Raw genomic sequence first — 26,742 nt, 5'->3', positions numbered from 1 at the left:
TATAAGACATGTTTTCAGTTATTTCACACTTTTTTGTTAAGTACATAATTCCACATGTGTTTATTAATAGTTTTGATGAATCTACAATGTCAATAGTCATGAAAATAAAGGAAACGCATTGAATGAGAAGGTGTGTCCAAACTTTTGGCCTGTACTGTAAGTAAAAACACTATCAGTTTAAGTGTACAAAGGGAGCTGAAGCTGTTATCTATCCTCCCTTCAAAGTCACCAGATGCCTTTGACAGAAGAAATGTAAATGAGTATCAACAGCCACACAAGTGCCTTAAATGTGTTGCTGCATGAACTGAACAAGCCTGTTGGAAATGTGTGAAACGATAAGTTCCAGAATAAATAACAAAATAAAGCATTTTACAACTCAAGCTCATCATTCATCCCATTTTTTTTTTTTTTATCAAAACACGGAACACCCAATACTTTCCTTTCTTTTTACTTCAACCTTTACAATACATTCTATAATTCAGTGTCTTAAGCTTCACACCAAAACAGTTCAGGTCGAACAGCATTAATGTAATTCAGTGAAGAAAATGTAAACTGTACAGAGAGTAAAACCAAGCTATAAAAATGTAAATGATCAACTGAAGGACTTTTAGTTTTTTTTACTGGATCACATCCAGAGTATCAAAAATAAATTTTCTAAATTAACTGGCCAATAAATAATGACATCATTTTCTTCAGCCTCTGTTAATGACATCACTGATTGTTCTGATTATGTAAAACTTGAATTACAGCCCTTTTATACTTGAACTATAGTTCTTCCAATTCGGCCGTGAAAGGCTAAAACATCTTTGGGGTGTCAGCGAGGTACGAGTCGGCTTCACGCTAAAATTCCTGAGACAGACAAAGAAACAGTAATCTGAAGGGAACCCTGATGAGACGAGCCCGCGGACTCTTCAGAGGCTGCTGATTGGTTTTCAGGCACTTGAAGAAAAAGTTTGGTGCACTTTGTGCGAACATGACTACTGCGGGCCTCCGCAGAACGGTAAGGCCGAGTCACTGGACTTGTGCTCCCAGTCGTACTGGTGGTACTGGTCAAACTGGTCGGGCTGGGCGCTGCTGCTGCTCAGGCTGCCAATGTCTCTGTCGATGATCTCATTCACTGCAAAACAAAAGCATGAGACACAATGGTTTACTATTTTCAAGGGTTTTTTGACAAATACAAAATGAACTCAAATTCCACTTATTTTATCTGTTCTGCAGCTTTTATGACCTGACACTGCAATATGTTTTTGTTTTTTTTACACACAGCCGCTTGATTGATTGATTGGATTGATAGATAGATAGATAGATAGATAGATAGATTTTATTTATCCCAAGCTGGGAAATTACAGTGTAGCAGCAGCATTACACACATAGACAATAACAACACAATTAAATAAAAAGAACAACCTAGGCATACTTCAAGCAATAAAATATAAAAATACAATAAAAATACAATAAAATATAAAGTGTCTAAAGAAGGAGTAGAATAGAATTCCAGTGCAGAATAAATATGAATATACAGTATAAAAATGTTGGTGCTATGAGAAACCATTATTCAAAACTGCTCGGAAATGACTCTTTTAAAAAAATACTTGGCAGGTGACTAAATGAACTCTGTCAAAAACGTCTACATCACCGGTGCCATAAATAGGCCTCATGCAAGAAAATGTCTTTCTCTTACGCAAAATGTAAGAGAAAATTAAGATAAGAATTCATAATTTTTATGGATTTTCAAACTCAAAATGACTTCAACTCCTAAAAGTGGTCTGTACCACTTGTAAATTATTTATACAAAAGAGAAAATTCAAAATACAAGAAAACTGCTGAATGTGACAAGTTGCCATACATCACAAGCCACTTAACAATAAATCTGTTCTAACCAAGGTTATTATAGTTAACGAAATAACGAAAACTAGAATTGAAAAAAGATTTTCGTTAACTGAAATAAAAATAAAAACTAGAGTTTTTTAAAAAACGATACGAAAAAACGATGAAACTGTATTGTGTGGTTACAAAACTAACTAAAACTAACTAAAATTATAGTGAAAATGTCCTTAGTTTTCGTTTTTTCATTCATAATTCAGTGTTTCTATTTGAACATGCAACACATGGTAAATATGTTTACTGAGACTGGGATGTCTACACTCGAAACAAAATTCAAAACACCCAGAACTGTAAGAGTTAATAACCTTATTGGGGCTGAGATGATAAACCAAAGGAAATGAAGGCAAAATGTATTATGACCTCTTTGAATCTCACACCCAACACATAGCCCATTACAAAAAAACTAAAACTAACACTAAAACTAATAAAAAACAAAACTAAAACTAAGCATTTTCAAAAAATAAAAACTAAACTAAAACTAGCAAACTCACTCTAAAAACTAACTAAAACTAACTGAATTTTGAAAACAAAAATTCACAACGAAATTAAAACTCAAACTAATGAAAAATCCAAAACTATTATAACCTTGGTTCTAACGAGCGGTTCTTGCACAATTGTTTTAAATAAATTAATCTGCTATCCTGTGATTCGCGCATGATCTCATGAGAATCCAGCTGCCGTGCAAGGTGACAGCTTTGCACCGCATCACAAAGCATTCCTCCAAAGTCCTTCCACATGCAGGGAAAGCCAGATATTATTTCTGTGCTTTAGCGCCCTAAAGCACAGAAATTGATGGATAATATGTATATTAATGGGATTACAGTGGGCATCAAACTTTTAATGCACATGGATGATGTTATTACTTTTAAAACATAAAAGTCTACACCCCCTTTATTCAACTGTATAAGAATTTACACAGTTATCTCAATATTGTATTCACTGGGATAAATCAGAAGCTATGTCTGGTTATTGCTCATCTACTGTCCTTAATCAGGGACATTTTGATCTATGAAGGGTATTACAATTCTGGGGACCTAACTACAAACATACACTACTGGTCAAAAGTTTTAGAACACCACAATTTCTAGTCAAATGAACAGCTTGAAAGGGTACAAAGGTAAGTGGTGAACTGCCAGAGGTAATAAAAAAAGGTAAGGTTAACCAAAACTGAAAAATAATGTACATTTCAGAATTATACAAGAAGGCCCTTTTCAGGGAACAAGAAATGGGTGTAAAACTTAAAGCAGTTCTGCAGCAACGGAGGTTGATCAAGCCTTGAAAGTTGCTAAGTTGCTACCAATTCCTACAGGTGTCCCAACTTTTCTTGATCACTTACAACCTACAAGTTGCTCCACATTTAAGGGAACTTCTACAGCAGAGTTGGGAAGAACTTTCTGAAGAATATTTGATTTCCACTGAGTGTGTTCAGCTGTTCTACCTGTTCAGGTGCTACTTTGATGAGTCAAAAGTTTCCTTTCTAAATTGGTTCTCTGATTTCCTCTTGAACTTCAATTGTTTATTTGTTATGTGCATTAATTTCAGAGTACACTGAGACATTAAACTGCATCATTTGCAATAAAATTCTGGAAAAGTTGGTGTGTTCTAAAACTTTTGACCAGTAGTGTATGTTTCAAGAAAATATTAAACCACTTCTTCAGACTTGTATATGTCTGATATATTTCCTGAGAGTTGAAGTGCTACTTGTCGGTCTATGTATGTTGCCTTGTTTAACTGTCATTAACACATTAAATATAAAAATAATTGCAGCTCAGCCACAGGAGGGAGCAGCTGGACACAAACTCACACATCCACCACATTTTACTTCCAATGAGCGCCTGATGAATTTACCTCGCCAGGTTCACTTGTGGTTGCAAAAGAGAAACCTTCGCAGCATGTTTATGTAATTAAAAACTAATCCCATAATTACCACAAACTGATTCAACATCATAAACCAGCACTCAGGACACACGCTGTGCAGGCTGCAGGCTCTCAGTGGAGGTGAGAAATGATTGAGTTCTTTATTATTAGTAGCAGTAATAAAGCTGCTCTGGTGAGTCTATTTACACGGCAGCAAATGGCTCCACTCAGTCTATACATAGCTCTGCTGTGAAACCTGAAGCTCACCAAGCAAAACCAACACAACAACAATCATCACAGAACATAGCACCAACATTTTCATACTGTATATTCATATTTATTCTGCACTGGAATTCTATTCTACTCCTTAATACATACTCCTTCTTTAGACACTTTATTTTTTATTGTATTTTTATATTTTATTGCTTGAAGTATGCCTAGGTTGTTCTTTTTATTTAATTGTCATTGTCTATGTGTGTAATGCTGCTGCTACACTGTAATTTCCCAGCTTGGGATAAATAAAGTCTGTCAGTCTGTCTATCTGTCTGTCTGTCTGTCTGTCTATCTATCTATCTATCTATCTATCTAACACGCTGACTTTTGAACCCATTTTCATCTGCATGTATGGATTCAGAATATACATTCTTCTTCTCATCCCATACAAAACTCACACTCCATAGGCACAACATATACAAATTGTTATAGCTATTTTTAGTTTGTTTTTTTCCAAGCATTCTGTATATCTCCTCTAAATGTCCCTTTTTTATTTTATTTATTTATTTAGCATTATTATTATTTGTTTGGTTTTATGTGTATGTATATGTATGTATGTATGTATGTATATACACTACCGATCAAAAGTTTAAGAACACCCCGATTTTTCCATTTATTTTTTTTAATTCAAGCAGTTCAAGTCAAATGAACAGCTTGAAAGGGTACAAAGGTAAGTGGTGAACTGCCAGAGGTAAATAAAAAAAGGTAAGCTTAACCAAAACTGAAAAATAATGTACATTTCAGAATTATACAAGTAGGCCTTTTTCAGGGAACAAGAAATGGGTTAACAACTTAACTCTATGGAGTCTTGGGCTATTTTGTCCATTTTTGAATTCTCTTCATGTCTTTGTAAGTCATTTTGTGTCTTTTTTTGGTCATTTTGTGTCTTTTTTTAGTCATTTTGTGTCTTTTTTTAGTCCTTTAGTCCAACATAAAATGTGATTTTGAATCTTTTTTTTACTTTCAAAACACTATCATGCTCAATAAAGAATTTTAAATGTTGCAAATGTGCATTCATTTCAGAGTACACTGAGACATTAAACTGCATCATTTTCAATTAAATTCTGAAAAAGTTGGTGTGTTCTAAAACTTTTGACCAGTAGTGTATGTTTAACATACTTTTCATTTTCAGTGAAGTTGCTCTGAAAACTAAACCAATATGCCCAAATAAATGGATATGTGCTGTAATTCTGTACTGGGCAGTAAAGCAGAAGAGCAAATCTGAAAATAATTTTCCATTGGCTCTTTCCCACACATTGTTGAGTAAAAACATCTGATCTGATGCCACAAGCCAAATCCAAACCATGCACATGACCAAAATTAAATTAAATTATTGAGCTGGAAATGTAATGTCGGTCCAGTCTGACCTACAGTCATCACTCCGTCACCATGGCTTCAGTGCTCTCTACAATAATTGAATGAACACAGAAAACAACTCTTGCAAACAGAGAGAGGAGGAGAGTAACAACCACAGTTATAGCCATATTAGTGTTAACAGTAGAAGTTGAGTGTAATGACAGTAGCCAGTAAGCGCAGATTTGGACAAAAAGGCTAAATTTGGTTGAAAAGTGACCAGAAATTTAAGTTACCCAGGCGATAAAGCATAATTACTTTGGTGATACCTTTTTTTTTTCTCTTTAAATCACTATGAAGTTGACATTTGTGGTTTTGAGTGAAATAAATCAACTATTGGATGGTGTTACGGCTGTGGACTGTCTCTAAGCCTCTTTCTAGAGCAGCCATTCTCAACCTTGAGGTCGGGACCCCAATTGGGGTCGCGAGATGATTTCTGGGGGTCACCAAATCATTTTGGAAGTCAGCTCTGTCTTCTTTGGTCATTTAATGTCTTTTTTTGATAATTTTGTGGTCAATTTGTGACTTTTTTGGGCCATTTTGTTTCCTTTTTTTGGCCATTTTGTGTGTTTTTGGTCATTTTGTGTCTTTTCTTTCTTTTTGGGCCACTTTGTGTCTTTTCTTTCTTTTTTGGGCCATTTTGTGTCTTTTTGGTAATTCTGTGTCTTTTTTTGGTAATTTTGTGTCTTTTTAAAAATAATTATGTGTCTTTTTTAGTAATTTAGTGTCTTTTTTAGTAATTTAGTGTCATTTTTTTGGTAATTCTGTGTCTTTTTTGGTCATTTTGTTTCTTTTTTAAGTATTTTAGTTTTCTTCTATCATGTAGTGTCTTTTTTGGTCATTTTTGGTAAGTTTATTTTTTTGGTTGAGTGGGGGTCGCGAACAACATACATGTTAAATTGGAGGTCGCGACTCAAAAAGGTTGAGAACTACTGTTCTAGAGGACAGGTGTGTTCTCCTCTCTCTGTGTGTTTCAGGTCCTGCCACGCCCCTCTCTGCATACCTGGTTCACTCACACCTGAGTGTGATCTGCTCGTCAGGAGAGCTGTTATCTACCTCCAGATCCACTGATCTCCCCTCTCTCTTGCCACTTATCTGCTCTGGTTGACTGCATATAGTTTGTGTTGTAGCTGCTCTGTGTTTTGTCTCACAGCTACATATAGAGTCAACTTGTTAGAGTGTCTGGAAGCCTGCTAGGGGTTCTCTACCATTTCTGTTAACCTGTTTTCTCCTGTTTTTGCTTATTTAGGGAGCTTAGCATTGTCTGTTTTGTTTGGTAGGTTTAGCTGAATCTTATTTTCCAGATAGTGATTGACTTTTGTTTCTTATTTTGGCCTTGGAGACCCTGAAGATTTAGCTGCTTCCTTTTTCTGTGCTACTTAGTTGGTTATCTCTGTTTATTCCATTTGCCTGTTAATAAATATTATAATTGTTCAACTTTGAGTCCACGCAGCCATTTTTCTGCATAGTTTTATGTTTACCAAATATGTTACTTCCTGTGACCCCTGGACCTCAAACTAAGGTCGTAACAGATGGATAATGAAGGAAATTTCTCTCAGGATGAACGGTAATCATTTTGGTGATCCCATAACTTTTCATCTAGCTCAAAACACAGCTGTTTCTGTGTGTACAGATGTGTGGGCATGGCTGTAGACTCTTGGTCTTGCTACACAAATTGTTAACTTTGGCAGACTTTCTTATATTTTTTTCTTATTGCTTGTGAATCAAAAGCAGCCTTGTCTGTTTCTTGTTAAGCCACAGTTTCTCTAAACAAATTACAATCGTTTTGGATGTTGCCATACTAAGGATACAACGACAGTTCCCCTGCAAAATAATTCGTGGAAACAGCAGAAAGGATGTAGACTGTTGGGATAACCAACACATATCCAACCTGTGACAAGGGGTCACACACATCTGGACATATTTTAACCTTCAAATCAGCAGCAGCAGCAGTGATAACTAGGGATGGGTACCTTTCACATTTGAACCGATACGGTACCGATACCCGGTACCTGGGAATCGGTACCGGTACTCAACGGTACCAATTTTCGGTACTTTTGCGTTTGTTTATGTGGTAATAAATGTTAATTTGTTTAATAATAAAATTTTATTTTTTCAATTCAACATATTTATTTCTCAAAATATAAACTTTAAAAAATATATCAAAACAATATAAAATCCAGGATGAGCAGTGCTTTATTGGTGAGTGAACGTGCATTTTGTAACATGAAGGTTGCAGTGTTATCAAAGAATGCAGAGGAGCTCTCAGGTGGCAAAGCACGGAGGAGAAAAAAAAAAAAAGGTTGCAAGTGCACGTGTGATTTATTGTGATGACGTCGTAGTTGTGCGGCGCAGCACCGGTCAGACAGTATTGTGGGCATAGCATGGTTGGAATAAACAAAGTTGAGTCGGGCTGCTCTGTGCACATATCGAGGATGACGCAGGAGTCTGAGGGATTTAATTTCAGCAAGGCATTTTGGAGTAAAGTGGCAGGTAATATTCCTGAGTTGAAGAGCGGAGTATTAGCGGAGGACCAGAGATGCAGCAGCTAGCTGCTAGCTGTTAATGACTAGTCTACGGATGAATGGAGAGAGCAAACGGAGTAAGGAAGGTCCAATCTGGAGGCAGACGAAAGCCAAGCCCGGGTAGAGATATTGGAGAAATAGCAGCTGGCGGCTAGCAGGCCTAGAGCTGGGCTGTTCGTCTCTGCGCCGGGTTGGAAGAGGGCAGCTAGTGGCTAGTGGCCGCGGTGAGCAGACAGGACCAGACGAGGAGGTAAATAAAAAAATAAATAGTGCGATCGTCAGCACGCTTGTTAATCAAAGACGTTAAATGTAAACGGGTTGAAATCAATGATCAGTTTAAAGTTAATGCTGTTAAGGTACCGAAACATTGTACCGTTTGATTTTACATGAATCAATACTCGGTAGTACCGACGGAATTCGGTCGGTACCTATAAAAGTACCGAATTTGGTACCCATCCCTAGTGATAACCATTAGAATTGCTGCAGTCTCAGTGTTTAAATCCTCAACGTTTCTCCAGGCTGCTGAAGTCAAAGTCAAGCTGGAGGCGAAGCGGGAGGAGAGGCAGCCAGGCAGAGGGTCAGAGGCCTGACGACAGCTGCTGGCCCTGAGGCGCAGCAACAGATTTAACCCCCATCTGCATCATTCAGAGCAGCAACAAGCAGACACAGCTATTATTAACCCAGATCAGAGAGAAACACAGTATTCACACACAAACACACACACACACACACAGGGGGCCCCGACATATAAATAACCAACATCACAGAGCAAGTGTGGACAGACGCATACACACACTTCAGGAGGCCAGCAGCCACACAGCTGCACAGCTGAAACTATCAGGGAACCAGATCCCACAGTCTAAGCAAGGCTGCTGCCTCTCCATTTGAGTGTGAGTTAAGTATAATATTTTGTTAATTGTTTAATTACGGTACCTAATATGTTTCTAACAATTTTCAAACCCTGAGAAATGTGTCATTTTAGTTTAGGCAACAGTGCATTTCATTTGGCTGCCAGTCAATGACGTCATATCCTCTTTGTCCATGCATCCGTGTTGTGGATGTCTTTCATTATCATCACTCCTGAAAAATCTTCTCCCCTCAGGAGTGATGATATTACTGCGCCGAGTCGAAGTGCTCCCAAGTGCTATTCCGCCATACATTATAGTTATCCTTTTTATCCGCTTAGAAAAGCGCCACGTTTTATTTTGTGTCGCCATACTTGGTCGTTTAACTACTCGTGTAGCTGTATTTAAATAGGGAAAACGTGGAGGAGTTTGGTCGCTTCTAACTGTCCATCTGTTTGGATCCTAATGAATGAACTGGGCTAAGCTAAGTGCTAGCCAAGTGGCGCCGCGCGCCAGGGCGATTGAGTGCACGCATTGAGACGCAAGAGGTCTGTATCAACTCGTCTTACTTGACCGAATAACATGTTTTAATATGAAAAAACGGTGGAGTGTTCCTTTAAATAAAACATAGAAGAATCCGTATTCTTTTTACAATAATTAATAAATATGGAATCATTAAGATCAGTGTATATGATGGAATAGTGGCATTTGAATGTGTGAGCAGACACCAAACTTGGGCTTTTTATTGAAAAAACTAATTCTCCGAGGGGCATGCCCGCAGAACCCCTTAGCCAGCTATTTTTCAACACTGGCTGGCTACTCCATGTAGGAGTGGAAAAGCTGTTAACAGCAACTGAAAATGTCACACTAGGATAACAAAGATTCTATGTCATGGTATCTCCCGACTGTGAAAAAATGTTGTGTGAGGTGTTTGTTCTCATTTAGTTCTCAAAGTGCACAAGATTGATGCACAAATGTAAAAAAATTTTCCTTGGGGGCATGCACGTCTCGCGTCAGGCCAGTCCAATAATAAAATCACTTTTGTTTACTGCAGGTTGGCAGTTCCAAAAGCCCATAGAGAAGGAGGTGACAGTGTTTTAGAGGCCGAAGGTTAGTTAGATTTCAGCACCTTTTGGCAAAGTGTTTTATGTGTGGACCGAGGTTATTATAGTTAACGAAAACTAACGAAATAACGAAAACTAGAATTGAAAAAACATTTTCGTTAACTGAAATAAAAATAAAAACTAGAGTTTTTAAAAAACGATAACTAACTAAAACTGTATTTTGTGGTTACAAAACTAACTAAAACTAACTAAAATTATAGTGAAAATTTCCTTAGTTTTCGTTTTTGTCAACTTTTTTCATTCATAATTCAGTGTTTCTATTTGAACATGGTAAATAGGTAAATATGTTTACTGAGACTGGGATGTTTACACTAGAACTAAAATTCAAAACACCCAGGACTGTAAGAGTTAATAACCTTATTGGGGCTGAGATGATAAACCAAAGGAAATAAAGGAAACATTTATTATGACCTCTTTGAATCTCGCACCCAACATATAGCCCATTACAAAAAAACTAAAACTAACACTAAAACTAATAAAAACTAAACTAAAACTAAGCATTTTCAAAAAATAAAAACTAAACTAAAACTAGAAAACTCACTCTAAAAACTAACTAAAACTAACTGAATTTGAAAACAAAAATTCACAACGAAATTAAAACTAAAACTAATGAAAATTCCCAAACTATTATAACCTTGGTGTGGACCGAGGACAACAACAGGAATGGGGTGGCACATATTGTAATTTTCATGGTACACTTTTTAGATCTTTGTTGTTTTTGACTATATGTTTAAACCGGATAAAGGATTTTCATTTTCAGATGTCTGGATCTTAAATTACCTGAGAAAACATTAGCAGCAGCTGGCCTTGCAGCCATGTTTGCAGCATGTCCTCAACAGCAACACCATCGGAGAAACACTGAGTTTTTTTCTGGTTTTACTGGTTTTAATCATTTAGCCGCTTATTTTGAAGCGGAGAGGACCTCTGTGGATTATTCGGCATCTGGTTAAAACCTCCTAAGCATTGAATCCTAACCACAAGAAGCCAACAGCAATGAAGCCAATGGTACAAAAGAAAAATCCCACCATCTCACGCCATTTCATGACGTTACTATACTCTTTTTGTTTTTTTGTTCTGGTTTATTATTATGTCTTTTGTCATGGTTTTGATTTAGAGAGCCCTAACTGCAGAAAATATCACACAGTGCATTTAACCCATTGAGGCCTGAAACGCCTGTAAAACCTCTGGGCGATTTTAAAATCAGCCCCTAAAACCTGAAGTTTTTCTGGAAATTCAACAGAAGTGTCACGCTTCTACTAAATAATAGATTTTTCAGCCTCTGTAGCAGATAGAAATGAAATTCTAAAAGTATTTGAGAGCTTATACAAATACTACAAAACAACAACCTATCCGCTTTCCAGGCTTCAATGGGTTAAAGAATCTTTAAACCTACTGTAACTGCTGCCCTCCGCGAGAAGAGAGATACAAACTTTTTCAGAGCTGCCTTTCAAGCCTACAGGGGATCTGTTAATTAATTAGTTAATGAGTACACTCAGCTTCCTACCATCATCCAGTGTGATCTCCTGGAGGCCCAAGGATCCCAGATTTCGCTGGTCTTCTGGCTCCTGCTTAATGCTTGGCACCTCCCCCGGGCTGGACAGCGGAGAGTCCTTCTGAGGGACAGCAGGGGTCGCAAAGCCTCTTCTGGGGCTCAGAGATGGAGGGTGCTCCCTCTGACGTCCACCGGACGGTTCGGGAGGAGGGACGGCGAAGGTCTGAAGGGGCATCGAAGAGGCCTGGAGCGGCATCGTGGAGACTTGAGGAGGAATCGAGGAGGACTGAGAGCGGACAGTGAAGGTCTGAGGAGGCATGACGCAGGTCTGCAGAGGAATCAAGGTCTGAAGGGGGACCGAGGAGGACTGCTGGGGCAAGGAGAAGGAGTTGTGAAGAGGGATGGAGGAGGTGGGATGAAACATTAACGAGGTGTGAAGGGGAGCAGAGGAGGGAGCGGGATGATGAAGATGCGGCGCGCTCTGGGACTGAGGACCACAATGCACTGGGATGATGTCACAGGAATCATAATAAACCATGTCCGGGCCAATCACTCGGTCATGTGACGGCAGCTGGCCGAAGCCAGGTGCATTGTGGGAGGTGTGGTCCGTCTCCCAGCGCTCTTGTTTGACTCCAGCAGCAGCAGGGAGGTGACGTCTGACTCCAGGCAGGTAAGTGAAGCTATGTGTCAAACTTCTCTTTCTCTTCCCGTTAGAGACGTAGAACTGGACTTGGACAGAGTCTGTTGTCTTCTTATTGTAGGGAGGAACCTCCACCACAATGCTGGACTGAAACACACAGACACAAGGACATGAAATCACCTGCAAGTAACATTTGCAAGATGAATCTAAATGCCACAGAAAAACAAAAGATACACTACCGGTCAAAAGTTTTAGAACACCCCAATTTTTCCAGTTTTTTATTGAAATTCAAGCAGTTCAAGTCAAATGAACAGCTTGAAAGGGTACAAAGGTAAGTGGTGAACTGCCAGAGGTAAATAAAAAAAGGTAAGCTTAAACAAAACTGAAAGATAATGTACATTTCAGAATTATACAAGTAGGCCTTTTTTCAGGGAACAAGAAATGGGTTAACAACTTAACTCTATGGAGTCTTGGGCTATTTTGTCCATTTTTGCATTCTTTTCATGTGTTTGTAAGTTATTTGGTGTCTTATTTTGGTAATTTTGTTTCTTTTTTTTAGTCATTTTGTGTCTTTTGGTGTCTTTTTTGTCATTTTGTGTCTTTTTTTGTCATTTTGTGTCTTTTTTTAGTCCTTTAGTTCGACATAAAATGTGATTTTGAATCTTTTTTTTACTTTCAAAACACTATCATGCTCAATAAAGAATTTTAAATGTTGCAAATGTGCATTCATTTCAGAGTACACTGAGATATTAAACTGCATAATTTTCAAATAAATTCTGGAAAAGTTGGTGTGTTCTAAAACTTTTGACCAGTAGTGTAGTCAAATTCATTATGTCTCACGAGTTGTGATTTTCTCCTTTGGGTTCATACATTTCACATGGAAAGGATAAATGTGAGCAGAAAGATAGATTGGTATATAATTGGTCTGAATTCCTTACTGTGTGTATGCATATCTGCTTAGTATAAGATGCATGAGCAAAATATTTTTGAGGAAGACCTTGAGAAGTGTTGATTTGAACATAAAAACAAACAAAAATGCAATGCAATGCAAATGAAAAATGTATCAGATTGCAAAAGAAGAGCAAAGATTCAACTTACCAAGGTTATAATAGTTTTGGATTTTTCATTAGTTTTAGTTTTAATTTCGTTGTGAATTTTTGTTTTCAAATTCAGTTAGTTTTAGATAGTTTTAAGAGTGAGTTTTCTAGTTTTAGTTTAGTTTTTAGTTTTTGAAAATGCTTAGTTTTAGTTTAGTTTTTATTAGTTTTAGTGTTAGTTTTAGTTTTTTTGTAATGGCTTATGTGTTGGGTGCCAGATTCAAAGTGGTCATAATAAATTTTGCTTTTATTTCCTTTGGTTTATCATCTCAGCCCCAATAAGGTTATTAACTGTTTTGAATTTTGGTTCTAGTGTAAACATCCCAGTCTCAGTAAAGATATTCACCATGTGTTGCATGTTCAAATAGAAACACTGAATTATGAATGAAAAAAGTTGACAAAAACGAAAACTAAGGACATTTCCACTATAATTTTTGTTAGTTTTAGTTAGTTTTGTAACCACGCAATACAGTTTCAGTTAGTTATCGTTTTTTTTAAAAACTCTAGTTTTTATTTTTATTTCAGTTAACAAAAATGTTTTTTCAATTCTAGTTTTCGTTATTTCGTTAGTTTTCGTTAACTATAATAACCTTGCAACTTACACATTATTGTCATCACATGAAAGGTAACAAGTCTCAGTCCCATACAAATTAATCTACTACAAATTCCTTTGAGCCTGAATGCAACCTGAGATCTTCTGGTAGGTCATTCCTGGCCATTCCTCAGTCAAACATTAAAACCTTAAGTGCTTTTTTCTGTTTTGGCACCTTGGTCACTTTTAAAATTCACTATTTTTATTTCAGTCAGACAACTCACGTGATGCATAATGTGTTTATTGGACAATGAGCATAGATTAGATGTGGCGTCTAGGCTCCGACCTCATCACTCCTCAGCAGTTACATGAGGAATTGAGGAGTGATGCAATAAATCCCCAGTCGGAGCCTACAGGTGGATGCTGGGTGGTGGTGGGACTGAGAAAGCAAGTGGCGGTGCAGCAGCAGCAGCATTGGCAGGCAGAGGAGAGCTGAGGATTACTCTCATCTTAAATACAGCGCCAGATTGGATAGAGGGTGTGTTTTGGTGGAGGATGTATGAGGAGTGGGGCGTGTCATGTGTATGGCAGCACAGCTGGAGTTGCCTGTGTTACGGCTGTGGACTGTCTCTAAGCCTCTTTCTGGAGGACGGGTGTGTTCTCCTCTCTCTGTGTGTTTCAGGTCCTGCCACGCCCCTCTCTGCATACCTGTTCACTCACACCTGAGTGTGATCTGCTCGTCAGGAGAGCTGTTATCTACCTCCAGATCCACTGATCTCCCCTCTCTCTTGCCACTGATCTGCTCTGGTTGACTGCATATAGTTTGTGTTGTAGCTGCTCTGTGTTTTATCTCACAGCTACATATAGAGTCAACTTGTTAGAGTGTCTGGAAGCCTGGTAGGGGTTCTCTGCCATTTCTGTTAACCTGTTTTCTCCTGTTTTTGCTTATTTAGGGAACTTAGCATTGTCTGTTTTGTTTGGTAGGTTTAGCTGAATCTTATTTTCCAGATAGTGATTGAATTTTGTTTCTTATTCTGGCCTTGGAGACCCTGAAGATTTAGCTGCTTCCTTTTTCTGTGCTACTTAGTTGGTTTATCTCTGTTTATTCCATTTGCCTGTTAATAAATATTATAATTGTTCAACTTTGAGTCCATGCAGCCATTTTTCTGCATAGTTTTATGTTTACCAAATATGTTACTTCCTGTGACCCCTAGACCTCAAACTAAGGTCGTAACAGCCTGCCTGAACTAGCTCGCAGGCATCGCTCCATTAAGTGTTTCATAAGCACTTTGTAACTTGCTTTGAATAGATAAAAAAAAAAAAAAAGACATGATTATCATTAAATGATCATTTCAAAGTGATGTAATGGTGGCTGCAGCATCGTCCCTCTCCCCTCCCTGAGACACACTCAGAATCTCTGTGGTTTCAACAAGCTCTCAAGAACTTTCTCATTGTACATATAGAGAATATATATAGGAAATATAGGGAATAGGGAATATATATGGAGTCCTCCCTGTCATCTTTCAGAGAGATCAACCTCTCAATGTGGTCGTATGCCCATAAATAACAAAGCTGCATTAAAGCTGCAATAATCATTTTTCAATTTTTGGCCACTTGAGGGCAAAATAACTCCACAATAATCTAACAAAGACAAAACACAGAACATCTCCTTGTTGTTTAGGCCAGCTATTCTCAACCTTGGGGTCGGGACCCCAATTGGGGTCGCGAGATAATTTCTGGGGATCGCCAAATCATTTTGGAAGTCAGCGTGTGTTAATGTGTTTTAGTCTTTTTGGTCACTTAATATCTTTTTTTTGGTAATTTTGTGTCTTTTTTGGTAATTTTGTGTCTTTTTTTGGTCATTGTGTCTTTTTTGGTCATTTTGTGTCTTTTTTTGATCATTTTGTTTCTTTTTTTGGTCATTTTGTGCCTTTTTTGGTCATTTTGTAGTCAATTTGTGTCTTTCTTGGTTATTTTGTTCATTTTTTGGGTCATTTTGTGTCTTTTTTGGTCATTTTGTGTCTTTTTAGGTCATTTTGTGTCTTTTTTTTATCATTTTGTGGTCAATTTGTGTCTGTTTGGTCATTTTGTTTACTTTTTTTGGTCACTTGTCTCTTTTTTGGGTGATCTGAACTGTGCGTGTGAGATTGTATTCAGTGAGTGGGGGTCACGGGCAACATGCATGTTAAATTGGAGGTCGCGACTCAAAAAGGTTGAGAACTACTGGTTTATGCAAACATTTTGCCTATTTACACTATTGTACACACCCAGCAGACACAGAGCAAGGCCATAATCCCATTGGCTGTGCTGAAAGAAGTATTCAGACCCTTTACTCCAGTAAATGTGCCAATAAAATCATATAAAATACTCCTTTACAAGTAGCTCCTCCTGTCAACGCCCCATAAGTGTATGCTACTGTATAAACAGCTCATAAATGACAATACAGTCCAATGACGATACACAGATGTTACAATATGAAAAATGTACAAATAGGAGAAGTTTCTGACCAATACTGTACATTAATTAACATTTTAAATATCCCTTGAACTATACACAACTGCATTATAGTGTGTAAGAAACAATTTATTAATTGTTAGAATAAATGCTTAATACATGGGCATTAGATAAACGTTTTAAGTCTGTATCTTAAGAGTAACCACACCTCTTGAGTAATTGTAGTGAAGTAAGAAGTACTATACTTCCTTGTGAAATATAGGGAAGTAGAAGAATAAAGTAGCATCGCACTTTTACCTTGCCATCAGACAGCTCTGTTAAGTTTACTCAGGCATGACTGAAACTGTTATCTATGCTCTCTTCAAAGCCACCAGACTCCATTGGCAAAAACAGAAATTTTACCTTGCAGAACACAGTAGTTGTTGGTCCACTGCTGTCTCGATCGGCTAGTTAGTTTGTGTTATTGTGTAACTTGAATCCAAACTAGCCCTTTAAAACACCAAAGTCAAACAATCACACAAAAATATTCAACGATCAAGGCAGTGGTAGACCAGCAACTCCTGTGTTCTGCAAGGTAAAATTACTTATTTTGTCAATGGAGTCTGGTGACTTTAACCCATTAAAGCCTGGAAAGCGGATATGTCGTTTTGTAGTATTTGTAGTTTTTTTTACACCTATTTTCAGTCTCTTGGCCAATGAAATGCATTAGAATACATGTGGGAGTGTTGCAATGCAACATGAGACTTTTCAAGAACTTTGAAATCATCACCCAAAAAAGACACAAAATGATTAAAAAAGACACAGAATTACCCAAAAAAGACACAAAATTATTAAAAAAGACACAGAATTACCCAAAAAGACACAACATTATTAAAAAAGACACAGAATTACCAAGAAAAGACACAAAATTATTAAAAAAGACACAGAATTACCCCAAAAAGACACAGAATTACCAAAAAGACACAAAATTACCAAAAAGACACAGAATTACCAAAAAGACACAAAATTACCAAAAAAAGACACAGAATTACCAAAAAGACACAGAATTACCCAAAAAAGACACAAAATTATTAAAAAAGACACAGAATTACCAAGAAAAGACACAAAATTATTAAAAAAGACACAGAATTACCCAAAAAAGTCACAGAATTAACAAGAAAAGACACAGAATTACCAAGAAAAGACACAGAATTACCAAAAAGACACAAAATTACCAAAAAAGACACAAAATTACCAAAAAAGACAGAATTACAAAAAAAAGACACAAAATTACCAAAAAAAGACACAAAATTATCAAAAAGACACAGAATTACCAAAAAAAACCTTCAGGTTTTAGGGGCTTATTTTAAAATCGCCCAAAGGTTTTGCAGGCATTTTTTCCAGGCGTTTTAGGCCTAAATGGGTTAAAGAGAGCATAGGTGGATATAATGGCTTCGGTTTCCTTCTAAATATAGTTTCCACTATTGTACATGTATTTAATAAACTTAAATAGTACCTTATACAAGCCTACATCAAAAAAGCCAAACTATCCCTTTGGCTGTTAGGTCTCCACCAACTCCTGAGGGGAATATTTCTCTCTGTGGTATCATGATCGGCTCTAATTACGTCAAACACTCTGATGTTATGAACACATACGCGATGGGCTGCTGTTATTTCCCCTGGTTCCTCAGAAGAAAGAGTCTGTGTTTTTATTTTATGCACGTTAGCTCGCCAGTTGCAGCAGTAATTGGAAAAAAGAGCAAACACAGACTGAGTAAGTGAGTGTGTGATGAAGGATTGATAACCTGGCATATTGATGACCTATTTTAGCTCAAAGTGATGATGAAAATAGCAGACGGACTGCGACAAATACAAAGGAATTAATGGGGGAATAAATTATTAAGGCACATTATGTTCACTGTGTGTTGGGAAAGTGTTAAATAATAAAAAATAAAAAAAAGCTTTATAATTAAACTATCCTTTAATTCATAATCTATAATTCTTAATTAAATTACTAGTTCATAACTAGTTTTTCTTGTTATCAATATTATTATTGTTACTATTATTATTTCTATTTATTACATTTTTAAAATGTAATCTTTTTTATTATTATTTTTGTTTTGTGTATGCTTGTATTTTGGTATAGTTATGTATTTTTTATGTTTCTTACAAATCTAATAAAAAAATAATAATAATAATAATAATAAAAATTTGTCCGATGAATCGTAAAAAAAGTATATAAACAAATTTCATGGTGTTTTTTAAATTGTGTTTCTACTCACTCCGCTGCTTTTTTCTGGAACAATTCTGGCATCCATTTCCCACAGAGATCTTCCATCTGAGGGGACAAAATATGTTAAAATATGTTATTTATGCAGCAGGATGTTTAACAAAACTTGACCCAAATGTACACTACCGGTCAAAAGTTTTAGAACACCCCAATTTTTCCAGTTTTTTATTGAAATTCAAGCAGTTCAAGTCAAATGAACAGCTTGAAAGGGTACAAAGGTAAGTGGTGAACTGCCAGAGGTAAATAAAAAAAGGTAAGTTTAACCAAAACTGAAAAATAATGTACATTTCAGAATTATACAAGTAGGCCTTTTTCAGGGAACAAAAAGTGGGTTAACAACTTAACTCTATGGAGTCTTGGGCTATTTTGTCCATTTTTTAATTCTTGTCGTGTCTTTGTAAGTCATTTTGTGTCTTTTTGTGTATTTTTTAGTCATTTTGTGTCTTTTTGTGTATTTTTTAGTCATTTTGTGTCTTTTTTGTAATTTTGTGTCTTTTTTTGGTCATTTTGTGTCTTTTTTTAGTCATTTTGTGTCTTTAGGTGTCTTTTTTTGTCATTTTGTGTCTTTTTTGTCATTTTGTGTCTTTTTTTAGTCATTTTGTGTCTTTAGGTGTCTTTTTTTGGTCATTTTGTGTCTTTTTTTGTCATTTTGTGTCTTTTTTTAGTCATTTTGTGTCTTTAGGTGTCTTTTTTTGGTCATTTTGTGTCTTTTTTTAGTCCTTTAGTCCAACATAAAATGTGATTTTGAATCTTTTTTTTTACTTTCAAAACACTATCATGCTCAATAAAGAATTTTAAATGTTGCAAATGTGCATTAATTTCAGAGTACATTGAGACATTAAACTGCATCATTTTCAATTAAATTCTGGAAAAGTTGGTGTGTTCTAAAACTTTTGACCAGTAGTGTATTTAACGTGCAGTAAATGAACTGATCTCACCATTCCCTTTCTCTGTGAACACGACCCTGGACTGTGAGGAGATGTTGGATCCGGTGATGAGCAGCTTCTCTCCTCCGTCCACAGAGCAGCTGGCTGGACTGTAGCTCTCCACCTGAGGAATCTCCTGACCCGAGCGCTGGGCTGAAACACAACACGTTTTGTTTTATTGCATCTGATATATCTGTAGTTTCTCCATGTTACATGACAGACCACAGCATAATCACATTTATCTTGAGACAGAGGAAATAGTCACTCAGATATAAGCAAAAAAAAAAACCTCACTGATAATGATCTGGGTTTGTCAAAACTTGCACAATTATGCAGCAACACCTCTCAATTTCCATTTTTTGTTTTTTTTTTTAAACAAAGGAAAAAACATCTTTGTTTTTTGCTCTGTCTGTGCCTGTGTTTTAATATTACTCACAGCACTCCACAGGATTAGATGTTGTCTGCAGCCACAGCATTCGGCCGTCCGGCTGTGGAACCGCAACCCTGAACACAACACGAACCCTCGTGTTCTTTCTCCCGATATCCATCTCTCCTTTCTTCAGCTCGATGTCTGCGTTACGCAGCTTCAAGATGCCGGCACAGTCAATACTGTGGAAAAGAAAAAACAAAAGACATATTGTTTAAGGTAAAACCTATGGGGAGGCTGCATTCAGCCATTATGGCCCGTGCCTATGGAACAGCCTGCCAGAGGGCATCAGGACCGCAGAGACTGTTGATGTTTTTAAAAGGAGGCTCAAGACCCACCTGTTTGGTCTAGCTTTTAACTGATTACTCTAGTTTTTATCCTGTCCTGTTGTCTTTTAGTCCTTTAGTTTTTATCCTGTCCTGATGTCTTTTAGTCTTTTAGTTTTTATCCTGTCCTGTTGTCTTTTAGTCTTTTAGTTTTTATTCTGTCCTGTTGTCTTTTAGTCTTTTAGTTTTTATCCTGTCCTGTTGTCTTTTAGTTTTTATCCTGTCCTGTTGTCTTTTAGTTTTTATCCTGTCCTGATGTCTTTTAGTCTTTAGTTTTTATCCTGTCCTGTTGTCTTTTAGTCTTTTAGTTTTTATTCTGTCCTGTTGTCTTTTAGTCTTTTAGTTTTTATCCTGTCCTGTTGTCTTTTAGTTTTTATCCTGTCCTGTTGTCTTTTAGTTTTTATTCTGTCCTGTTATCTTTTAGTCTTTTAGTTTTTATCCTGTCCTGTTGTCTTTTAGTCTTTTAGTTTTTATTCTGTCCTGTTGTCTTTTAGTCTTTTAGTTTTTATCCTGTCCTGTTGTCTTTTAGTTTTTATCCTGTCCTGTTGTCTTTTAGTCTTTTAGTTTTTATCCTGTCCTGATGTCTTTTGGTCTTTTAGTTTTTATCCTGTCCTGTTGTCTTTTAGTCTTTTAGTTTTTATCCTGTCCTGTTGTCTTTTAGTCTTTTAGTTTTTAGCTCCAGTGTTCCCTCATGGGGGCCTCCTCACTGGGGGGTGTGTTGGGTCTGCCCGTGGGGATGTGGTCTTGGAGATTCCCTGGACCGGGGGACTAGGCGGCTCCACACCATGTGTGGAGTCCGCCCCGGTCTACCCAGGTCCTGGTGGTCTCTGTGATGGCGTCCTCTATGGCTGTGGGCTCTGCCACCTCTCAGTGTGGAGGCTCCCACAGGTTGCTTTTTCCTCATCTGGATCCTCGGTGCCCTGCCATGTCTCTACACGGTCAATCAATATGTGCTGTGTGTGAGTCTGAGTGTGTGCTTGTGTGCGTGCGTGTACATACAGATGTGTATGTGGGGGAGGGAGGGGTGGGTTTTGTCATTTTTATTGTCTGTTTTTATCTTTATTTTTTGTAAAGCACTTTGTGTTACATTTCTATGTATGAAAAGCGCTACATAAATAAAGTTTGATTTGATTTGATTTGAAGGTAAGGTAAGCAGTCTTACTTTAGCTGAAAAAACACCTCATTAGCTGCCAGTCTGGCCTGCAACTCGGCCAATGCGTTGGTAGGTAAAAGTGGCATTGAACTTAAAAATAAGCATGCCCAAAAAGCTAAAAAAAAAAGTGAAATCATCTGTCCATGCAGCAAGATAATTCGCCTCAGATTTGGTGTTTTTAGACACCCCTTTTTCACAGTGTATTTTTTTTCTGTGTGTATGCTTCCACCCAGTTTTAGTAATGAAAGCTGCCTCAGGGTTGGCTCCAAAAGGGAGTCGTGTTTGCAACCTCTCCATAGGTAATTTCCCCCGTCATGATGTAGGGCTGGGCGATATGGCCCTAAAAGAATATCACGATATTTCAGGCTATTTTTGCGATAACAATATTCTTGGCAATATTACCAAATACTTAAAAATATATAGAAAATATGATTTTTTTTTTAGTCTCTATAAATAAATCTAAATCTAAAATGTAGTGTGAAGTGCAAATCTCAACAGTTGCCAAATACAAAAAAATGTACTCTTGACTCTTGAGTATAAGAAAATAATAAAATTAACCATTTAGGGGTTCCGGGGGCAAATTTTGATGACATTTTGTAAAGGAGAATAAAGGTTCTTGTATGTTTTATTATTTATTATTTTGACGGTCTTCTTTTAAGTTCTGTGGTGGATTCTGTTAACACACTGTGCTCTTATTTTGAAAGCTGCATTTGTTTAGCGACAGGGAGTAAGTAGCTTTTTGTGATTAAAACAACTTTAATTGTTAGCAAATGTTAGCTTGTGGCTAACGAAATGCATAATGCGGCAGTGTGTTTGGAGGGCAGCTCGGTATAGTCAGTTGTGTAAGTGTCAACCTTACGCCACTACATCAAGAAGTAGGAATGTTGCCAATATCATGATATGCATTTTTTTAACCATAAAAAAAATATACCGATATTATCGTGAACGATACGATATGGCACACCCCTATCATGATGACTGTACCACAGGACCCACCCACTTTAAGCTCCATTTTGGCTCTTGATGATGTCACGAACACAACTTCCATATTGTTTACAGTCTATGGTCTCTACGAGTGGAAAGTGTAAGCCTACTTGTACTAATACTACTGCTGTTATTATAACAATTATATTTGAGCTGAACACTGACAGGATCAGCTCATAGAATGGACAGCATAGGTCCTGATATAGGGATAACCCTGATTTCAATGCTTTAAATATGAACTGATACCAAATCCAGGTCTGCTGCTGTACCCGCTGTTACCTGGCCGACATGTTGTTTTCTGGAAGAAGAGGGATCTCCAGGATTTTCGTGCCGCCCATAATTCTCTCCTGGCAGTTGGTGGTTACTGTCTTCCCAGTCACCCGGTGGACCTGGTAGAAGGAATGAGGGCGAAGGTGGCGGTCGTCTGCGGTACCGATGAACAACAGCAGGTTGAGCGGCTGCTCGCCGTAACCGTTCAACTGAAGACACAAATTCAATGTTAACACATCTGATGGAAAGCTGCTCACACTGCCCAACATCTCAACATGTCACATGCAGGGTGGGAATTTCACCACGGCCACGACAGCCATGGCCGTTGTTGCCCCACACTCTGGCCTTGATGCCCTGTGAAAAAATGTTCAATTTACGGCCAAGGTGGCCTTTGCGCCCCTGTCAAAGTTCCAGTAAACACAACGCTAACCCGACCCACTCCCCGTCCTTCGAGACCTGTGCTCATCAACACATGGCTCATTAGAATATTCAAATGAGCCATGTGTTGATGCGCAGCACAGGTAAGCTAGCGGGACAAGCTGTTTTAATATGTTGTGACTGAAGTATGTGGTAGTATTTGACAGAACTTAACATTTACGTTTTTATAGAAAGTACTATTGATAGGTAATTACCATTGTATTTGCCTATTTAAAGTCGACTCCTTAACGTTACATTTTTGCGTCATGAAAACTAGCGATAGCTAGCTAGGTGGGTTAGCGCTAACGTCTTCCCTAGCTTAGGAACAAGGGCTCCACATTATGCTGATGTAAATTTCACCTCAGCAGGTTCCTTTTTTATGGCAGGAGGAGGCATTTCTCTTTCTTTACTCTTAGATGAACTCAGGCAGGAGATTCATTTTGCCATCTTTTCAAAATATATGCATTTGCCGTCTTTTAAAAACAGGTTCATTTGTCATTTTCCAAAAAGGTCCTTTCTAATATATTTAATATATTGTGCATTAATGTTTCTTGGTGAATGAGAATGTTAAGGTATAAATCTGAAAGGTAAAACCAGCGTAATTTAACCAAACGGCCTTTATGCCCTGTCATGTGGCCTTTGTGCCCTTAAAATAAGTGTGAATAGGAAGGCCAAATGGCCTTGTCCCTAAAATGACGAAATTCCAAGCCTGGTCACATGTCACAAAGACTTGTTGAACCTTGAAGGGACGAAGCATCTTCACACTCCATTACCTGTCATTTTTCTTCCAGAAAAAAAAAGAGTGAAATCTCAGACAGAATCAGCCCAATTTTGACCAAAATCGAGGTGAAGTGAATGCATGTTTGGCAGCATATTCTGGTAGCCTGGCTAACACCAGACTATATCACAAATGAGATTTATGAGATTTATTTATTTATTGGTTTACGATCGTCCAGAGCCATTTATTGGGTGCTATGAATGTCTATCATAAGCGTCTGTAGGTAGCTCTTAGCCAATCGTATCAGAACGACCGGGGTCTCGCTAAACCCCGTTAGCTTAGCCGCTAACGGGGCTAGTTGGTAGATTAGGCTTTTGCCAAATCCTGTTGGAAGCAAGGCTAAAACATCCTTTTTGGTGGTGATAAAGGAGTGTAAAGCCAAACATTGTTCTTCTTTTAAAATAAACTTTTACTCTAAACTATCTAGAACAGGGATTCCCAAAGTGTGGTGCATGCACCCCTTGGGGTGCGTAACATGCTGGTAGGGGGGCGCGAGATGAAAAATGTAATGGCGGTCTGATAATTACACAATTACATTATTTTCCCCCACACAATAAAGACGTGTAAATAAACATTTCCTTTGTAAAATGTAAAATCAAAAACTGTAATATTAATTAATAAATAAATGCAGGCTATTCAAAATGCACTTCATCTTAAAAATGAAGCGTAGAAGAAGTTATCTTCTTCCATTTTTCCAGCCTGTGTTATGATGACGGGTTGTTTAGCTCCACGCTCATTTAAACTTGCTGCAATTTTTGTTCAACGCAGCACAAAATATTATAACATTTCCCCAACTTATGTGCTTTCTGCCTCTGATCCTGAGCCTGTCATCATCCTCTTTGCTCTTAAAAGTGGAAGCTTGTGCATAACTTGTGTTGCATTATATTGAAACTGTGTTCAGGTTCATTCAAATACAAGACCGCATTGTTGTGATGGTGATTATTTTATTATATGTGTGTTCTCATTTGAGCATGATTAAACATGCCGCCTGACAATTGGGGGCATTTTGTTGGACCGACATGTTTTTGTGCACATTTTCTTTCTACGTTAACGAGTAAGTGGTGGCTGGCTGTCTGTTGCTTCTGTTTTGTTTTATCTGTTTGTTTACTTTTATTTTATTTAATTTTTCTCTGTTGGGTTTTTTCTATGTTTCTTGTACTGTATGTGTCTGTATATATCCAAAACTTTGCATAAATAAAATTTACATTTTTACAATTTACGTTTTCATACACTGACTGGCTTGTTTAGTGGTCTGTATGTTAAATATGGCTCAGGCCATGCAAAGTAGATCTCCTCACTGAACTTTCAGACTAAAAGCAGAACACAAACAAATGTAAAAACAACATCTCTTTTGGTTTTTCAGATAATTACTTGCTGGATCTATTTAATTGTTTTAACAATATTAATATTACATGTTAACTCTTGAGCTTTCAAGGTGTTGGTAGGTGTATTTTTTTAACTTTGGAGAAGCCAGACTAGCTGTTTGTGCCTGTTTGTAGTCTTTATACTAAGCTTGACTAAATGCTTTGTGAAAAAAGCCCCACACTCAATAGACAAATATGTAATTTGTATCAATCATCTCACGTAAGAAGGTAAAAAAAATGTTAAAAAGTTCCTTTTAAAACATCCGTGCTGCTTAGCGTCATGTCAGTGCTAAATCTACAAGTTAGAGCTTTAATATAACTACATTTTATACATTTGATAAACCATCACTACTATTTCACCAGTCTAATGCTGATGACACCTTGTTACTTGCTTTCTTAGAGATGCCTGCATCATTAGTAAGGAAAGCTATATTCATTTTAAGAAATGTAAGGATGAAATATTTTTGTGTTTGCTATATAAAAAGCTCCCTGGCCAAAGACACTAATAAATACTGTTGCACAATTAAGAAAAGTTAAACAAAAAAGAGTAAAACAAAAAGTTTAACATGAATTCATTAATAATAAAACACACGGAAATAAAGAAATTAATCTAATTGTCTGACAGGATTTGAAGTCCAGGAAAAAACATGCACATAGTCTGCTGTCTTTTTTTCTAGATTTCTCACATAAAAATTAAGAAAAGTTAAACAAAAAAGAGTAAAACAAAAAGTTTAACATGAATTCATTAATAAAAAAACACACGAAAATAAAGAAATTAATCTAATTGTCTGACAGGATTTGAAGTCCAGGAAAAAACATGCATATAGTCTGCTGTCTTTTTTTTCTAGATTTCTCACATAAAAATTAAGAAAAGTTAAACAAAAAAGAGTAAAACAACAAGTTTAACATGAATTAATTAATAAAAAAAACACACGAAAATAAAGAAATGAATCTAATTGCCTGACAGGATTTGAAGTCCAGGAAAAAACATGCATATAGTCTGCTGTCTTTTTTTTCTAGATTTCTCACATAAAAATTAAGAAAAGTTAAACAAAAAAGAGTAAAACAACAAGTTTAACATGAATTAATTAATAAAAAAAACACACGAAAATAAAGAAATTAATCTAATTGTCTGACAGGATTTTAAGTCCTAGAAAAAACATGCATATAGTCTGCTGTCTTTTTTTCTAGATTGCTCACACTTCATGATTTCCTGTGACCCAGCCACTAACACTGTGAGTTTTTACACATGTTGCAGCAGGAAGCTCATCTGGCTTCAGCAGCAGCCTGAGAATGTGACACCCAAAATAGCCCAGCTGGTGTCCGTTACATACGAGGCCTTGATGGAGCTTTACTTGCCTCAGCCTGCCTCGGTTCTTTGATCCAGAAGGATCCATGAGGCAGTTCCCCCCCGCAACATCAGCGAAACACACCCCAAGTCTCTCTTTGATACATCCCAGTTGGATCAATTAACCTATAAAATGTTTGAAAACTGGCAAACACAGTTTTCCAGAGCTGAGGGTGAAATAAAATACTGTCAAGCAGAGAATCCTGGCATTATAAAAGCTATTATCAGAGAATGCTTTGCATATTTTCTGTGTAAATGAAATTAAAAAAAGGATTAATTGATCATTCAAATCGATGTCTGTTATTAGTGCGTGATTGTTCAACTATGTTTTTTAACTTTGCAACCCTCTTTAGTCAGCACCAGAAGTACTAATCATTAAAACGTATTATTAACATTTTTATTAT

The 26,742-nt window shown here is 37.1% G+C and overlaps 1 protein-coding gene across 1 annotated transcript in view; it reads right to left on the bottom strand.

The window, feature by feature from the left end:
• Positions 1 to 432: 432 nt before the first annotated feature.
• Positions 433 to 26,742, bottom strand: part of LOC131973053 (nuclear factor of activated T-cells, cytoplasmic 3-like) — a 40,039-nt gene continuing 13,729 nt past the window's right edge. The window contains exons 5-10 of the mRNA XM_059334898.1: positions 22,441 to 22,640; positions 19,708 to 19,880; positions 19,284 to 19,424; positions 18,338 to 18,393; positions 11,366 to 12,140; positions 433 to 1,117 (exon numbers count right to left, since the gene is read on the bottom strand). Of these exons, the coding sequence (XP_059190881.1) occupies positions 978 to 1,117; positions 11,366 to 12,140; positions 18,338 to 18,393; positions 19,284 to 19,424; positions 19,708 to 19,880; positions 22,441 to 22,640 (1,485 nt within the window). The 3' untranslated portion in view covers positions 433 to 977. The remainder of the gene's footprint in view (positions 1,118 to 11,365; positions 12,141 to 18,337; positions 18,394 to 19,283; positions 19,425 to 19,707; positions 19,881 to 22,440; positions 22,641 to 26,742) is intronic.

The sequence above is a fragment of the Centropristis striata genome, chromosome 6 (assembly GCF_030273125.1).
Source record: "Centropristis striata isolate RG_2023a ecotype Rhode Island chromosome 6, C.striata_1.0, whole genome shotgun sequence".
NCBI lineage: Eukaryota > Metazoa > Chordata > Actinopteri > Perciformes > Serranidae > Centropristis > Centropristis striata.
The sequence above is the reverse complement of the archived record's forward strand: the minus strand, read 5'-3'. Positions and strand labels throughout refer to the sequence as shown.